Source organism: Triturus cristatus, chromosome 2_1, assembly GCF_964204655.1.
Source record: "Triturus cristatus chromosome 2_1, aTriCri1.1, whole genome shotgun sequence".
Taxonomy (NCBI): Eukaryota; Metazoa; Chordata; class Amphibia; order Caudata; family Salamandridae; genus Triturus; species Triturus cristatus.
This window is the reverse complement of record NC_140581.1, coordinates 1,158,036,265-1,158,054,982: the sequence shown is the minus strand read 5'-3', so window position 1 is coordinate 1,158,054,982 and position 18,718 is coordinate 1,158,036,265. Positions and strand designations below refer to the sequence as shown.

Sequence of the window (18,718 nt, the reverse complement as noted above, 5' to 3'; positions counted from 1 at the left end):
ATGGTACACCAGGTGAAAAGAAAATGCAACTCATCCTCAAGTCAACATGAGATACTAAGTACTGCGTTTACCTCCTCAAATGCTCCTCTTGGAAGACAAAGGAGGATCAAAGAAATAATCACAGAAAACAAATGTACAATCAGAGCCAAAAAACAATAATTCTGGTATGGCTAAACAATTTATAGAAAAAGGACATCTCATGACAACTAAGATTTCAAGTATAGGAAATTGCTCCTCCAGTGAAATACAGAAGCGAGAGACCAAAAGACAGTCTCAATGAGAAATATCAGGGATCAATAACCGCAACACTATGCTTCCAACAGATATGAACCATAAAGTGGAATTGGCATGCTTCCTTTACGAGTTTCTCACAATGGTTTAAATTATCATGACAATTAATCAATCATCTTTTCCGCATAAAATATGCACATATGTGGATTGTAATTTTTTGGGCTCAGCATTCAACTATTCAGGAATGTTTTGGTTTGACATTAGAATAGGTTCTCAATTTTTGACAATGTTTTTTTTTCTTTTTTACCATTGGACAACCGTGCAGTTTCTAATGAATTGTTGAGATGAACCGTTTGTGTTTTTAATGCACAGTTTCTCTTTAAACAAGCACCCTGAGGAAGAGTGAATTGCTCGAATTGTATAGAGGCATTTATTTTTTATACAAAATGTAGAGTAAATGAATTAAAAAAGGTTCACAATATATATTAGAGCAAGTTGACGATTAGCAGAGTGAAATTCAATTACAGCTGGAGGGTGGCAGTCTCTATACTGTATTTGTGGACTTAAGGGCAGCCTTTGACCTGGTTCCACGCGTTAAGCTCTGGGAAGTGCTGGCGAATGTTGGGGTGCCAGCTGATCTTTTGACAATGATCATCCGCCTCCACACTAACACCTATGCTCGTGTGAGGTGTGGTAGGCAGGGTGCTCTGTCAAATAAGATTCCCGTTGACAGAGGGGTAAGACAGGGGTGCGTACTCGCACCAACCCTGTTCTGCCTCTTTGTCAACGGTGTTATTGATCACCTCAACGGGGTCCCCAATTCGGATGTCCCAAAGCTGGCGAGAAGGAGGGTTCCGGCAATCATGTTTGCGGATGATACCCTCCTTCTCTCCAAGTCGCCGATGGGAATCCAGCGCGTGTTGGATGGTTTCGGGGTCTTTTGCAGAGAGCATGGATTGGAGATAAACACTTCAAAGACAAAATTTATGGCCTTCAATCCGCCCCCCAGGTTTCACCGCATCCCACGCATAGGGAATAACATACTTGAACGAGTCAACACCTTTGAATACCTTGGTGTTACCCTTAATGAGGAATTGGGGTGGGTTCCGCACCAGGAGAAAGTAAGGATGAAACTAGTGCAACATGTGGGTGGGATACTAAGGATGGTAGGGAAGAACAGGTCGACCCTCAAACCCATAGGCCCACCCCTCCATATTTACAGGGTGCAAGCCAGAGGAGCTGTCACATATGGTAGTGAATTATGGGGTCATAAAGTCTTGGATAGTCTGACAAAAGAGGAGAATAGATTTCTTAGGTGTCTAGTAGCTCTTCCTCCTAGTACACCCCTAGTGCCTCTAAGACTCGACCTAGGCATTAGACCCCTGGAAGAAGAATTGGCACTTCGCCCCGTGATCTATTGGCGTAGATTGTGGGCGGTGCCCGAACTGATTCATTACAGACAGGGCTTGCAGGAAGTCCTTAGCTTTCCAAACTCGGGGAACATTCCCTGGCTTAAATTTGTAAGGAACAGTCTGGTGGGCCTAGGTCTAGATGCACTTTGGAACGATCCTCAGGATGCCTGCCCCAGGCTCCCTAAAAAAGTTTTAACCAAATTGTATTATAATTCCAAGGCTCCCACGCTTCGACCTTCAAAATCTCTAGGGTCTTTAACGCACCAATTCCTTTATATGAAGAATACCTACAGCTTTGAATCAACCCTTGACAATGTTTACCCTGTAATAATTAGGAAGCTCTATTTGCAATGGAGGCACGGGTCCTTGCCAATTCGTGCACTTACTAGCCTTTGGTCTGTGTCGACACCCAGTATTTGCCCGGCATGCAGAGTAAGCGATGAAACTGAGCTGCATATTATATTTTTTTGTCCGGGCTATACTGAGGCACGCAGAAAATGGATCATTCCCGCTTGTAGGAATCTGGGTTTCACAAGGTGCCACGAAGCATTTAGAATTCTTAAAAGTGAAATGGCTGTTCACATCGTGTTTGCTGTGGCCAAATTTCTGGGGGCTTTATGGCACAAGCGGAAACGGTATTTAAAAATGTCATCATGATTCATCTTGCACTGTGTTAAATGGCACATGATTTTATGTAACCCGTAGATATCTAGTTGTGCGGCTGCACCAATGTTACATTTTTCTTCCCTTTTTTACTACTAATTTTAATTACCTAATGTACGGTTTTTAAATGCTTTTATATTCATTTTATGTACCTTTTATGGAGATTCTCCGAAATAAAGTTTTTCTTGACTTGACTTGAAATTCAATTAATATAATGAAACAGTATATCTTTTCAGGATTAACATTTTATTTTTGAGCGTTTATTGAATGATTTGACAAACTTTAACATAGGAGAGGTGTCATATCATTGTGGTGCATTTTCTACACCCCCATAAACATCCCAGCCTCTTACCATCTGACACCAACCTACATGTGCCTTCTGGTCAATTGCCTAAGAAACAAAAATGCAAATGGACAGGTTACCCACAGCTTACATGAGCACCGTCAGGGTACTTTAGTTGAAAGCAGAGACCCACCGACATTTTCCATTCATTACAATAAACACCAAGAAAGCCCTCAACCAGGCTAGGTAAAGCTTCCTTTTGGCAGCTTTAAATAATACAAGAACTTCTGTCTTGATAATTAAATAAGAACAGGCACTGTACCAATCACCACAAGCAGTTATATCTCTCTAAAGCAACAAACACTGCAGTCTCCATCCAATGTGGCGAAGATCAGAGTTGCCTTGTCTCCCTAACACCACATGGTCCAAACAATCTTATATGGTGCTTCTTTATTCACCTTTGATTCCCTTGGTACAATATTAGTTTTTATGGTTTTTTTCAACGATGTGCTGATAAACTGTGTCCCTAACACGGTTTTGAGTGAAATGGAGAAGCTTGCAATAAAGTCTGGTATGTACTCTGGTTACCAAATACAGGCAGATTACCCTAGTCAAGATCCAAAATATGAATATGTGGTCCCATGATAAGGGAATGTATCTAGCTTTTACAAAGATGTGCTTTTCCCCCAAAGAATTGCGGGCATAGGAAGCCAAGCATTAAACCTTTAACTCCCCTTTAAGTTTGGCGGCATTATATTGCCCAACTTACATTTCTGTTGCAGGGAAGCCACAGCATTCTGCTCCTTATTCACCAGGCCCAAGCCACCTTTCTGTAGTTTCACTAACTTCTTTATTTAAACGTATTTGTATTGCACACACTTCAAAATTGAATTGCTTTTAAACGCAGACGAGCTGAGGGAGAAAGAATGGCGGACATCTCGGAGCATGTCAATATTGTTGTGTCCTATGACGGTAGACAGCAGGAGCCAGGATGTATATTTAAGTCTTCTTTAATTCAGTTTCAGTCCAAGTTACATCAGTCTTGACTCCAGCGAGCCTAGTGTGGTACCAGCCCCACCAGGAGCCGTCTGCCTAGCTGCTCAGCCCATCTCTAACTGCCAACACTCATCCACTCAGACACCCAGGCATTCACGCATCACAGGCACACCAACATTCCATTACCATCTCTCACTCTGGCTGAGCAGCTAGAGGCAGAAGGGCTGGAGTACATGTAAATACAACTTAGTAGGGTATAACAAATATTCAGTTGTTTCCTGAAGGAGAGGAGGTTGTTGGGAGTCCTGCAAGTGAAGGGTGGAGGCGGATGATCATGTGGGGCACCCAAGACGGATCAGCATTGGGCAGTGGATTTAGGAAAGTGGAGGAATTAGCAGTTCGAGGCACGCACGGTCTGTATGGGGCATATATTTATTTTAAATTTTTCATTACAGGTTTGTGGGTGCTGCGCCACTTACGCATTTAAAAGGGAGAGCAAGCTGGTCTGAAGGGAGGCCTGGGAAATTATCTACAGTGGTGTGTTGGGCGTTTTTTTCCTTTCACTCCATGTATCAGACTGACTCTGCCATGCTGTGTTTTTTGGAGTCTGTTTATTTGGTAGGCAGTTGTACAGGGAGATTCAATAGTCCAAGCAAAAGTTAAAGAGAGCTTACCACAACAGTATGGTGCGTTTCAGGAATGAGAGGGAGTCTTTAACAGTTTCAGAGGCTGGAATGCTGGCCTACCCAATGCTCTATCCATTGAGTTTTAAAGCCGAGGTTGGCATCCCAGAGGGGCGGGACAGAACTGTGTATCATCGTATTTTATTACGATTTAATATACCCCCTATACCACCACTAAGTTAGATTTTAAAATGTGTTTAACATTTGTCCTGTATGGCGGGATATGTGGAGAGATTTTGAAACAACCAAGTGTTATAGATTTCTTAGTTAGGTAAATCTGCCAATGCCAGAAAACTGTGTTTTAACTCGCAGATTCAAATCCCAGCAAGACATATCAGCCTCTTCTCCTCAGGCCCAGAAAATGAGTAATACCGATTCAGGTTAATAAAAAAAAATATATGTTATTCAGTACCAAAATGCACAAATGGGATAGTTACACATAGATGTTATGTTATGCCACTGTCAGCGTTACAGCTTGCAAGGACCCAAGAAAAGAGTTGAATCTCAAAAAGTAGCATTTTCACACAACACTATCACTGTGGTTTATAATATAATTGTCTCTGAAAGGTATACATGTGTTAATTACACTAAAACCTTGCAACCCTTATACGATACTTCATGAGAAAAATGTCAAAACTGGTATGTTGTCTTTTGATATGGTTGAAGTCTCTGGGTCACAGAGCTTCGCTGGATGTGTCTTTGACGAATAAAATTTGTTTACAAAAAAAAAAACCTTGCAACCCATATGCCATCCTTCTCTGCAAGGAGGCATCAAAGGACAGCTAAGCAGACAAGACTTAAGCGAGGGTTCTACAGGGGCGTCACCACTGTGTGCCCTCACAGTGCAGTATGTCCTGCAACTATTCAAGCAGGGCACATCACAGCAGTGATGCAGATGCTCCACCTAAATCGCGCCAAACTCCCCTTAGGAAGAGTGGGGAATAGTACACTGGTTTCCCCTTCTACGTTTTTCTTCAGATGTGCCCAGCTACAGCTGCTGCTTGCATCGTTCTTTTAAATAAAATTTTTAGCCTGCTGGTTTACCAAGGAGTGTTAATGATGGATCATATCGCTGATAATGGGCTTATGTACATTTGAAAGCCTAGCTCTCCCCTTTCATCCACTGGGCTGTTTAATTCACAATTGCCTAGAAACAAAGAAGGCAAAAAGTCAAGCGCCAAGTATTATTTTGCATTTCGCAAGTTTGCCAAGTGGCACCACAGCATATGATACCATCAGCCAATCATGGCATATCAAACATCATGCTTCATTGTGGGGTTTTAGTTTCGCTTTTAACACTTTCATTAAGGACTCAAAATCCCACCTTCCAAAGTGCTGTTGGCTAAAATGCCAGAAGCGACTGAAGGTGTTATACATGACATGGAACCACTTGTCACTCATGTTTAAAAAAATTACTAAGTTGTCCAGCCATTTGAAAATCTTGTTTCACACATAAAACCAAAAGTAAATGTGCTTACATTGTCTGAAGCTTCACGCTTTCAATCATATCATAATAAAAGCAAGCACTGGCAATGCAAATCATTTTTCCTTTGTAAACTTTTATACTGAGCTTCACAACACAATGAAGGTAAAACATGAAAAGCAGCAGCGCAACTTCCCTAAAATAAACAAGTGAGGGACAGGTGGCAGTCATGTAAAGAACATCACACTATTCTTTCACACATACAAGACAGGGGCAACAAAGGTAGTACAAAACTAATAGAAGAAACAGACAAACCTCCTATGGAATTACCATATATTCATATACTATTATAACGTGTGTGTGGCTAACTACAAAGGTTTTTCTTGTGCCTCCCTACCACGATTAAAAACATGAGGGTATGCAAAAGGCCCAGCTTCTCTTTTCCCCACATGTTTCAACGTTTGAATATTGCCCCCAAGGCTCAGGCTTTTTCCTCAGTACTATATGTATCTCACTGCATATATTAGGAAACAGTCCATGGATCACAGAGCACCTTAATCCGCGTCAAGAATATGGGGGTTTGGGGAGGGGGTGCAAAATTCCTACGGCCCCACTCCATAAAGAAGTCCTAGAATGCACCATTGGTAGAGCCGTTGACATGTACAGCATGCTTCAAAGGGTGGGCCACTGAAAAATGGCTCGACTACGCTGTCAACCCACATTTGCAGCTGTGAAGAGAATGTGCCTTTAGACCATCTGCCACGCACCCAATCATCTTCTGGCTAATTAGCAGTGGAAAAGGGTAGTGCGAGTGAGGCAGTAAAGGTCACATCCCGTGATTCTTATTAGAATTAATGAACCACACTCCTAAAGGCAATTTCATTAATGGCTAAGAAGACAAGTCAGAGGTATTGTTTCTCCTCTATAAAAGTATATTGATATATGCTGGACAAGATTATGGTCGACCAAACAATATACAAGATAGATTTTTGTAAAATGCACATCCTTAACAGGTATTATTTCATGGTACTCTCAAATGTGAGGACAATGATAAAGGAGAAACCGTGAAGAAAACAAAATTGCTCACAGTGACAACGTTTGGAAAAGCTGGGAAGCCACGAGTTAAACCAAGGTTTTTGGGTCAGGGTACCGCTGCTACGTTTTGCATCCGGTTCTACAAAAGGAAGCTTCTGACTGATCTGAGCATTTTACGTAAGTGCATTCACAACATATTTAGCTTTTTCATAAATTGGGGCAGCAGCAGTGGGAATATTCCTTCATAGGTCTGGTTCACCTTAGGCAGAAAGAGTACAACCTTTTGCAATTACAGAACAGGTAAAATTCGGGCGGCTTTGCTTCCTCACAGAACAGGCATGGCAGTAGGAAAGCAAGCTTTCTTTACTCACAGAAGGACGCAAGTGCAATATTTAATTCCCTACTGAACATATCCAGAAGCGTAAACAAAAGAAAAAAAACTTTCAGCACTCGCAGAATATGTACAGTTAAGGAATGACAGACAAGTAGATTACAGACATCTCTGGAGCAGGTGCTCAAGTCTCAGAGTACTGTATAGGTGGATAAATAAAGGAACATTTGAGTTCTGACACGTCAAGGGAAAAGGGACACCACAGACATTTTCCAGGATTTACCATGGACCATATAATGCAAATGGTGCAGCTGAACCTATAGTGGAAGCATACAAAAATAAACTTTCTCCATCTAACTCGAAGTTATTTCATTTTGAAAAAAAACATGTTCGTTTACAGCTTATTGTTTATATTTTGAATTAGAAATATATGGGGCACCAAAATCTTACGTGTTTAGGGCCTCTAAAGCTCCATATGTAACCCCAGCCTCGGAGCGACACTCGTTCAGTGTTGATGGAGCAGGGGAAATACAAACAGTTTTTGTACCCCCTTCGAATTTAATGACCTCATAACTTTAAAAATACTTACTGTTTGAATGAATGTATTAATAATCAAATACACCTTTAATTAGACACCACACGCGGGGAAACTAACTGGCATTGCAAAAATCTAATTTATTTACAAATGTGAAATTAAGTTAACATAGGTTTGTGATTCGTGTAGAAAGTAGAAGTAAATTTGTATTTCGTTTGTAGTACAATTATATTGTGGCAAAGGATGCAAATGGTAAGTAAAATGGCATTAAATGTCGCTTATGCTAGGTAACACCTAATACGGGTCATTAGAACGGTAGGTGGTAAACAGAAGGGCTTATTTTCTATGTTTAATTTCTGCTATGTTGTTTTCATATTAGTACCGTTCGGGCCTGCTAGGCCTCGCCTGAAAATGGCTGCTGCAGAGATACGTGATTGCGTGCGCAGAATAAAGATGGCCTGCGTGCATGAGCAGAGTAAAAGTTCCAGTCAAGAGTGTATGGCCTATGCCCAGAGTTAGAGATGGCAAGGCCAGTCTGACCTAAAACAAGAGTTGTGCCAAGAGTTCAACATGAATGCACGGGAACGGATGGGAGACTTGAACTCCAGAAGATTAACTAATTCATGACTGCCCAATAATGTTGCAAATATTAGCAAAGTTAAAGAACATTTGGACTTGATGAATCACGAGAACTATTGAATGTATTGATGGTTTGCGGAACCGGTTCGAGCAAGGAGGACGATGAGGTGACCATCACCATCCCTCCAATGGACCAATCAGAATGAATGTAGCCCCTAAAAGGTTTCAATTTTGGTATAGCAAGTTAGTGTAAAGGGTATAAAAGAGTTGGCGCTTACAATGATGTGTTCGTGCACGCTTATTCTACATCGATCTATTCAACACGACACGCTGTCTGTTGAGACGATTTTCCTTTGGATGCTGAAAAAGACTGTCAATTGTGGACTTCGAACGTTGATGGGGAAAAGGAACGAGACCGTTGCGGAATTCTATCCTGGGAGGGAATACGTCCGAGGAGATTAGAGGGACAGTCAGTCAGTATTGGGAACCTATCCTGTGATCTTCGTTTCATGTTCTGGTGAACCATTCTCGTCATCGCCCTAAGGCCAAGGGTAATGAGTATTTTCCGTTTCTATGCAATCTTTACTTAAATGCTTATGAAAAGAATGTTTAGAATATTTGTCTAATAAAACTTTACTTATTCAATTTATTCAATGAATCTAGATAAAATGTCCTGCTAACTCAAAACGGAGTCTGTGGTTATTAGAATTAAAGTTATGATCAATAATTGTTAAATGGTTTTAATTGTGATTGAGCTGGACTTAATCGCCATCAACGGATTCCTACTAGTTGGTCCATCGACCAAAATAACGGAGTACCTTGATGTTTAGAACCGAAAATTCCAAAATCAAATGTATATAATGTGTACAGTTATTAGTTAGGTAAAAGGTTTTAACAAGGTACCCCGTATGTCTTGCAGCTCGTCTTCTTATCACTGATCCAGAAAACTGAGTGAATATGTGTTTCGGTGTCATGGGCCCCACAGAGGAACAAATGGTGTAAGGGTTTTCTCGGTTGGGGTCATAGGGAAAGGTTTTTATAATAGCCGCGCTGAATCAGTGTTAAGAGCCATAACTGAGATATTTGAATGAAAAAAAGAAAAAATCAGCAAGGGGGCGGGGCAGCAGTGAGACCTCTGCAAGCTTAATGGGGTGCAGTGAGTGATCCGCAAGCAAAAGTGGAGGTAAGGAGATGGTGTGGAAGCTACAAACATCCGAAGGGCAGCAAAGGTTTTTGTTGTAGTGTTGCTTTAATGTATTAGAGAAAGACATAGCTTTGGATACGAAGGAGCACGGTGAGGGCTCGGCAAGAAAATGGGGGTAGGTGAGAGGGTTGTGCTAGAAAGGGCAGTAAGGGGTTGACGAGACAGCGAGGGCTCTGCGCCGCAAGAAAAGGAACAAGCGCCTAGTAAGGGGTGCTCTTCAAGTGGTTAGAAGTCCGCTGCTAGAGAAATTTGTCTAACTCCGGACAGCGACCATCGCTATTGAACTCGGTGCTGCTACTCACCGTCACTGTCCTCGGCATGCCGTCTACGGGACATGATCACTGCTCTCAACTGCAGGTATGCGAAAACACAGGAGGTCCGCTGTGGTCTGGTGCTCTCACGTGCAACTGGAAATACCGCGCGCTGCCTTAGCTTACAGCACAAGTCACTCGGAGCGCGCGCAACAGTCAGGCCAGAGCAGGACTCTCCTGGGCAACAAACCCTTCAGCCGCCTCCTGCAGGAGAACACGCCCACTTTCGTTTATTTCCTTCCGGGGTCAGCGTGCGACAGGGCAAAGCATACCGGGATTGACATAAAAGACACATCCCGGATTTATGCAGCCAATATTTTAATAGTAGTCAGTCTTTGCTCTATTTAATGTTGTTGCTGAGATTGGACGACCTCAACGGAATTCGGGGAGATATTTAGTGGCATCACATTTTTTGCACCCGTGTGAATGTTCAGTGAAATATGTAGAACCTTGAGCCCACGTGAATATATTAGCTACAATTTCTACTTTGCACCTTCCGGGTTTCCCCGTTTGTGACACCAATGTCAATATCTTGTGTTTTATGCGGGTGATGTTAGTCCTGTACATTAATAGTTTTTTTGCCTTACTATAAAGTAAGTTAAGAAATCAGCCATCGTTGAATGGGTTAGTGTTCGGTTATAGAGCCAACACCTGTGGCACAAATCGAATCACAAACCGATTGACCATGTGGTAAGGCGCGGAGCAGTATTAGCTCCCCCGCATATAGTAATCAGAAGCGGCAGTTCTCCACGACTTTCACTTTATTCCGTTACGAAAACGACAACTACGTGTATTTTAAGGCGGAAGCACTACATGTAGTGCAACGATTTACATCTTCAGCTTTGATCACCTACGTTTACTCCCCTCATGCCATAGTTTACGAAGCTAAGTGGGGTTTTCCTCTTGCATTGAGTAGCAATCTTGAGTTTGCTGCCAATGTACATCTGCCTTATTTCTAAGATGGCGCCCGCTCTTTCACGCAAATGATGTGCTCCTGAGTCCTGCTTCCATTTCTCCGTCCACTTATGGATTTAAAATGGGAGAAGAACGCAGAGCCGGAGTATTTTTAATCCATCTGGGTTTGGAGAGCTCGCTTTGACAGTTGCTGTAAGGTATGAAAAAGTATGACCGGAATTTAATAAAAACCGAACAGGTACACAGTTGTGTGCGCACATTGTGTACTTTGCTGATGCTCTCGAGGTGTTGGAGTGTTGAAGCCTTGTTTGGGAAAGTATACAAAAAGTGATGGATGAAATGCTTCAATTAATATCAGCCACATGCAGTTACTCGAGGTCGTATCCCAGTCCATCATTATTTTGCCCTCCATGCCACTTCAGTTTGGTCCGAGCGATAAACAGATCAGTCCCAGACGTTGGTCCCATGCTCACTGTGACCAAGCTATACCTGTCTGTTGACTCCAAACAAGGGAAAGGGTCAAAACTGTTTTGCATATGGCTTGGTCCAAACTGACAATATGTGCAAAATAATGATGGACTTGGGTGCGTCCTTTGTAATTTCCATTGGCTATGATAAATTCAAGCATTCCATCCATTCCTTTTTAGGTCAAAGCCTACCAGTTTGCTAAAGACATCGTGGGAACTTTCAGAAATTTGACCTAGGAATGCATTCTGCCTGTTGCTTACCATTGGCTTTGTGGTTTGTAACTCACATTTTCTAGCTTTCTATTTGCTGGCTTTTATTTGCTTTAGGCTGTCCAGATTGAGTTTGTCCCTCCCTTTCCCAAATCTTGCTTACTGTACACTTCCACAAACTTGCTTTCTGTAAGCAGGCATTTAAATCTTGTTCTTATCACATTTGCTTTGCATTCAAAAATCGAGGTCAAAAGTCAGGCTCTCTTTCAGGGAGCTTGGTGTTTATTTTTATTTTTCAGACTTCAAAGTAATAGAATTTCTCAGACAATCCTTCTGACTAGCCATGTCGTTTTTTTGTTGCACACAACAAAGAAGACGAACTGTGCTGATGTTTTAAGAATATTTCAGAATTAATACAAATGAAGCACTTTTTTGTCATTCTGAAGTGTGGTGGAAACAATTTTTGAATACGATCAAAACACATCAATACTGTAGGTGATGACATTTGCACATATTATTTGTGTGCAGTAAAACTGTATTTCCATGCAAATGGAATAGTCATTTAAATTGAAAATGTATTGTCTATAATGGCAGCGTGCTACTACATCATTCATAGTCCACACTAGGCAACTCCACTTTATGCCATTCCACTGTACGCCCTTTCAATCTACGTCCCTCTGCAACACACCATGCCACTCAACTTCACATCATTCCAATCTATGCTACTCACTCCACGCCATTCCAATTTACGCCAACCACTCTACCCAACTCAATCTATCCCACTCCAATGTACCCTCAATCTACCCCACTTCTCTTTGCTACAATCTACCCCAATCTACTTCACTCTACCCCACTCCACCCAATCTACCCTACTCCACTCCAATGTACCCCACCCCAGTTTACTCACCCCACCCCAATCCACCAAACTCCAATCTACCCCACTTCAATTTAGCCCAATCTACCTAACTTAATTCCACTAAGATCTAATCTACCACTCTTCACTGCTGTCTAACCCACTCCACTCTACCGCTGTCTACCCCACACAACTCCAATCTACCCCACTTTAATCTCCCCCACTTTAACCCAATCTACCCCACTCGAATCCATTCTACCCCACTCTAACACAATCTACCAAACTCCACTTCACCCCAATCTACCCCACTCCACACAATCTACCCCATTCCAATTTACCCTTCTCCAATCCAAATTCCAATGCATAGTATCAAACTCCTCTCCAATCTACGCCACCATAAACTACCTCACTCCAATCTACCACACTCCAGTCCACCCTGTCTATCTCATTCCACTCCAATCTACCCCACTTCACTCTACTACTCTGCACTCCGCTGTACCCAAATCTACCTCACTCCAATCTACCCTATTCCACTCAAATATACCCCACTTCACCCCAATCCACCGCACTCCAATCTACCCTACTATAATCTACCCCTCCCCAATCTATCCCACCCCAACCTACCCAACTCCAATCGGCTGTTATGTACTCCACTTCAATCTACTCCACTCAAATCTACCCCACTCTACCCTAATCTACCCCACACCAGCCTACTGCAATCTACTCCATCCCACTCTACCCCACGTCAGTCTACCCCACACCAATCTACCCAATGCTACTTACCCCACTCCAATCTACCCCATTCCATTCCAAATCTATCCTACTCTAATCCACCGAATTTACCCCACTACACTCCACCACAATGTACCCCACTACACTCCCCTCTTGCCCTCTCTTCCCCAATCTCACTCCACTCCAATTTATGCAACCTAATTCCAACCCACTCCACTCTATCCAGTCTACCCACTCCAATCTACCCCACTTTACTCCAGCCAACCACACTTCATTCTACACTACCCAGTCTACCCCACTCCATACTGTTGTGTAGTTCCCACTAATCCCTAGGATCTGCACGTTTGTGGACAGCATAAACTTTGGGTGAGGTGTCTGGACTGACTCCAAGCAGCTACGTAGTATATGTTGGCCTAGAGACCAGCTAGTTCACAGCACCACCATAAGCCCCCCTAACCCAAACAAGGGGCGAAGGGTTTCTGGCAACCACTGAACATGTCAACCCTGACCCCTTAGGGATTGTGGGATACAGATCAGAACCTTTATGCTCAGTCACTTGTGCACTCTTGCCTTCAGAGAAATATACAGAGAATACACAGTGGGACGTTTTCAATATATTTATTGACCCGTTATTCTCGGATAGAATACATGTCCTGCGATAATCCTCCATGATGCTAAGACAGTGTATATATGCATAAACAACAGGAATTAGGGGGGGTCAAAGGGAAAAAGTTTATATACCAGCAAGATGAAGTTTCCCCATATACTGAGTAAACACAGAGGTCATCTCGGGTCTAAGAAGGTAGTGAACACAAAAGACCAAGGCAGGTGAATTGAATCCCCACAGGGATAATCCCGAAAGAGGACTGGAGCCCTCACTCACCAAAAGGTGACATGCTTCATCATCGGGTTCGTTCCTCCAGTGGAAAAACCTAGTTCCAAAGGGGGCTACAACCCCCTCACTAAGAGGGAGGAGTCCAGGGATTTTGTTCAGCGAGGATGAGGCTGTATGTACAAGGAGTAGTGTTCCTTACACTGTGAGTGAGGTGAAAGAGAGCATTGCTAGAGAATCAGTGGTGAGAAAACTAGTGGTGAAGTTAAAACTGGCTAGTGAGTACCAAAAAAGGCTTTACTGTGTAGGTTTCACTGTCAGGATTAAAAAGTGCATAAGGTAGAGTAGTGGAGATTCGACACTACTCTTCGCAATAGGTCGACATGTTTCAGCCCTTGGGATCTATACAAGGATCTGGGCTTTCTTCAGGACCGGGTGAAAGATAAAGCTACTGCTATGGTGTGCTCAAATTGAACAAAATAATAGTGATAATATACCGATGATACAGGTGTTCAGTATTTATTGGGTCCATCCAAATAGTTTGGATGACATCCTCACCTCAACCTGGATACAACTCAGGGAAGGGGGCCCCGCTCTGTCCGTCGGTACCCCGGGGCGGTCAATGAGTTGAGACCGGATCTTTGTATAGAGGGGGTTGTAGCCCCCTTTGGAACTAGGTTTTTCCACTGGAGGAACGAACCCGATGATGAAGCATGTCACCTTTTGGTGAGTGAGGGCTCCAGTCCTCTTTCGGGATTATCCCTGTGGGGATTCAATTCACCTGCCAGTGTATATATGCAGCCATATAATACGAAGTAGTAATCAGGCGTACTCCTACTATGCAATCCCTATGCTGTGTGTGTAGGTGTAGAGCCAAGAATCCCCCAATGATCCAACCCCATTACCTGGTGGGAAAGAATGTAGGACCCCGTCTTGTTCACGAATTGGACACCCCTCACGGAGATGTCAGGCAGCTGCTTGGCGAAGCCACAGCACGCAGCACCTTTCAATGTCAGCAGGAGTGTCTCCTCCCCCAACCTCCGGAAATGCTTTTTTATTTATAATACAAAGCATCCATGCGATGTACACGCAGATTAGCCATGTTATGGATATGTAGTTAGCCCTGTCACCCCATGGATGAAGACAGAATGGCATTTGTACATCGGGCGTAAAGGCCTTGTACTCGATGTTCAAGGCATTATGATAATGTTGCGCGCAGCCAGATGTATAAGCAAACCAATTTGAGAGAAACTAATCGAACACGGGCACGCACGCGAATATGTGTAAAAGGTCACAGCATTAATGTTATTGGACAGAAAGAGGACAATGTAAGAAAATATGCAGCGTTGCTACATAGGCCTGACTCGGGCACATAACATTACTACCACATGCCACTCAAATCTACCCCACTCCAGTCCAATCTAACCCACTCCACCCCACTGCACTACAATCTGCTCCACTACACCCCAAACTACGCTACTCCAGTCTACCCCATTCAATATGCCCACTCCAGTTTAGCCCACTCCACTCCCACCTACTCTACTCCAATCTTCTCCACTTCATTCCAGTCTACCCCACTCCTCTCCAATCTACCCCACTCCAAATTACCTCACTCATATCTTTCTCACTCCAGTCTACTCCACTCAACTCAAATCTTCCCCACTTCACTCCAGTCTACTCCTCCAATTTACCCTCTCCACTTCAGTCTACCCCAATCCACTCCAATCTAGCCCACTCTACTCTGCCCCAATCTACACTGCTCCACTCCAATCTACCCCAGCATTTCCACTCAACTCTACCCCACTCCAATCTACTTCACTCCAAGGTACCTCACTTTATCCCAATCGATCCCACTCCAATGTATCCCACCCCATCCCAATCTACCACATGCCACTCTAATCTACCCCACTCACTTCCAATTTACTCCAATCTAGCCCACTCCAGACTACCCCAATCTACTCCCATTCTATTCCATTCTACCCTGCTATAATCCACCCAATCAACCCCACTCCAATCTACCTGACTCCACTCCAGTCTACCCAACTCCACTTCAGTCTACGCAACTCCAGTCCAATCTACTGCACTCGACTCTACCACACTCCACTCCAATCTACCACAATATATCCCACTCCACTCTGCCCTAATCTACCCTACTCCTATCTACCCTACTCCTATCTACCCCACTCCAATCTACCCCACTCTAATTTACCCCAATCTACTTCACTCCACCCCACTCTAATCTACCCCAATCTACTCCGGTCCAGTCTACCCCACTCCACCCAAGTCTACCCCACTTCACCCTAATCTCCCTCTTCAATCTACCTTGCTAATCAGCCCAACTACCCTCTCCAATCTACCTCACTCCACCCCACTCCAATGTGCCCCAATCCACCCCACTCCACTCTACGTCAATCTGCCCCAGTTTACCCCATTCCATTCCACTCTACCCCACCCCACCCCATACCAGTAACCTTTATCCATACTGAACATCAGACACACTGGCATACAACGTGGCTAATATTCAATGCCAAAGTCAATAACTTTCGCATAGGCAAGACCTTTTGGCTTTGCCTATGCTTGATTGTATACTTTAGTGTGTTGCCTTACGTTTGATGGGAATGCCCAGATGTAGATTCTGTGCACACTGTCTCCTAACTAGACAGAAACCATCCTGGATTGCTTGTGTTCCAGTTCAGGGAGGACCTGGCCTGGCAGTTTGGGCCAGGCTGTTCCCATTGAAGCAGGGTCAAGATTGATTTGCATAAACCTGGGTCCAAACGGAGGTGGCATGGTGTGCAAAATACCAATGGACTGTGATGCGCCCTGAGGCCTGTGGCTGTACACACCGATCCCCGCTTTTACAGTGTCATTATTGAAAAATCTGTTTTCTAATGCACTTTCAATAATAACGTTTACAGACTGACTATTATTCCCCTGGACTTGTATTTTTTTGCAGTTGGATTAAAATCACAACACTCGACACTGAAGTGATTGCCTTCGCTCCGCACACTGTCTTCACAGTAAACATCCTACTGGGAGGTGCAGAGACCCATGAAGTGCCCCCTTCCACACTAGCGTCCATTTTGGGACATTCCTCCGACAATGAACAGAGAAGAGGAGGCAATGGACTCCAGTTTGAGGTTTCCTGATTTGGACCTGGATGCACCGAAGCCCCTGGTGCCAGCCAGCCTTCTGAAAGGAGAACTCGATGCGACAGTGAAAAAGAAGTATGCGTTTGCCAAGAAGAAGGTAACCATCATAGGTGCCAAGTTTTCACATTCGTTATTTTTGACATTTAGATAGTTTCCGTGTATGTATGAGTGACATTCTATTGGTAAATGTGCAACACTTCAAGTGACAATTTCTGACAAGTAAAACCAAACAACGGAGCTTCCAATAGGATGCCACACCACCAGTGACCAGCCGCACTATTAAGTGCCCCTGAGATGATCACGACCCTGGAGTCATATGTTAAGTTCTAATTTTTCTAGTGTCGACCTGACTCACCTGTGCCAAGAGTCGCCCATTGAATGTCTGCCAATCTCAGCCAGAGCATCTTCTTGCTAGGCTGGGGGCCACTGGTCTGAGGCAAAAACGCAGGGTCTTGACTGCCAGGACTGACCTTGGACAGTGCTCCAATAGTAGCTATAGCTGAGAGCTCTGCTAGTGTTCTAGGCTGCCTGCGACTGGGCAGAGCTTTTAAAACTGAAACTTATTTTAACAATGATTTAGCCGAAGCATCAGATCAACTCAGGGACCTAGGCGTAGCTCATTATTGCCTGCGGTAGCAGCAGACGAAAGCATGCTGGCGGCTTCGGTTAAGTTCCTCATACTTCACAGATCTGCCTGCTTGTCGCACTCGTAAGAGCTATAAATGCATGACTGAGCATTTCATTACTGTGAAATTGGCATCAGCACTAAAATGTGTTAGTCTAATTACTGATACGTGGTATTGACAGGACCAAACCATGTCAGACCTGTCTCTGCTCTTTGCTGGGGAACACCATCCTCATGGGGCAGAGCTTGGACTCTTGGACTTTTGGCAAGATCGAGGCACCCAGATGTTAAAAATCGAAATGCATACATTCTACATTCGTAATTTAAATTAACATTGATTTTATTTATAACCGCTGTCATTTCCTAAACCCTGCCAAGGTGAGCAACACAGATCAGCCTCCCATAATATCAGCAAAATGCTGAAATACTTGTAACTGAAGTGTTCCACTTCTGAACTTCCTCTCTTGTTTTCAACCTTGCCTCTGACCAGAGCCACCCAAGACCAATGTTTAAAGACCAGGTTACCAAAGTATCGAGAGTGCAGATAAAATCATAGTGACATCGTGGGTTGTGAACCAGTGTTCTACCTCACTTGTTCCTGGCCACTAAGGATGTCTGATGGAAATGCAGTAAGTGCAGTGGTTTCCTTCTGCACAGTTGGTGGTCCAGCGTTTTTATCCACACATCCAGGGATAAGAGCTGGGTTATATCAGGAATGTACTCGTGTTCCCATCATGGCAGGTCTGACAATTGTGATCTGACTGTCTGGAGGATATATTCTTGAAAGACTGGGCATTTTAATATGTTAGGGGTGGCAAGCCAACTCAATGCTTTTTTTCAGGATGATTTCTCCAACTAAGACAATGTTACCAAATGAACCTAAGTCAGGTTTGGTGGTCCCTGCCTATACTCTATTTTACTAAACCAGGGCTTCTTCGCATTTGACACCCTTGACTAAGACTGCTTTTAACTGTTTCATTAATACATGCAGGAGGGTCTACAAGTAGTACATTTCCAGTTTTCTTACACAAAGGCTTGCTCTATTTTGGAGTTTTTCTAAGTGACCTTTTCTACTAAATACTCGTGCAGCTGCTGATTGGCTGGGTCTGTTCTCTAGCGAAGTGGGGGTGAGAGTGATGGGAGACATTTAGTACTTGTTTTTGGATTGGAAATAGTTTTTGAGGGCATATTTATTTTGACTCTGTTAACAATGTGCCCTTGGCCATGCTGGTTTCTACTGTTAAAA

The 18,718-nt window shown here is 43.5% G+C and overlaps 2 protein-coding genes across 2 annotated transcripts in view; one reads left to right on the top strand and one right to left on the bottom strand.

The window, feature by feature from the left end:
• Window positions 1-9,911, bottom strand: part of NCBP1 (nuclear cap binding protein subunit 1) — a 614,484-nt gene extending 604,573 nt beyond the window's left edge. The window contains exon 1 of the mRNA XM_085636602.1: window positions 9,678-9,911. Within this exon, the coding sequence (XP_085492728.1) occupies window positions 9,678-9,711 (34 nt within the window). The 5' untranslated portion in view covers window positions 9,712-9,911. The remainder of the gene's footprint in view (window positions 1-9,677) is intronic.
• A 753-nt stretch (window positions 9,912-10,664) lies between these two features.
• Window positions 10,665-18,718, top strand: part of TSTD2 (thiosulfate sulfurtransferase like domain containing 2) — a 175,882-nt gene continuing 167,828 nt past the window's right edge. The window contains exons 1-2 of the mRNA XM_085636601.1: window positions 10,665-10,798; window positions 16,652-16,944. Of these exons, the coding sequence (XP_085492727.1) occupies window positions 16,798-16,944 (147 nt within the window). The 5' untranslated portion in view covers window positions 10,665-10,798; window positions 16,652-16,797. The remainder of the gene's footprint in view (window positions 10,799-16,651; window positions 16,945-18,718) is intronic.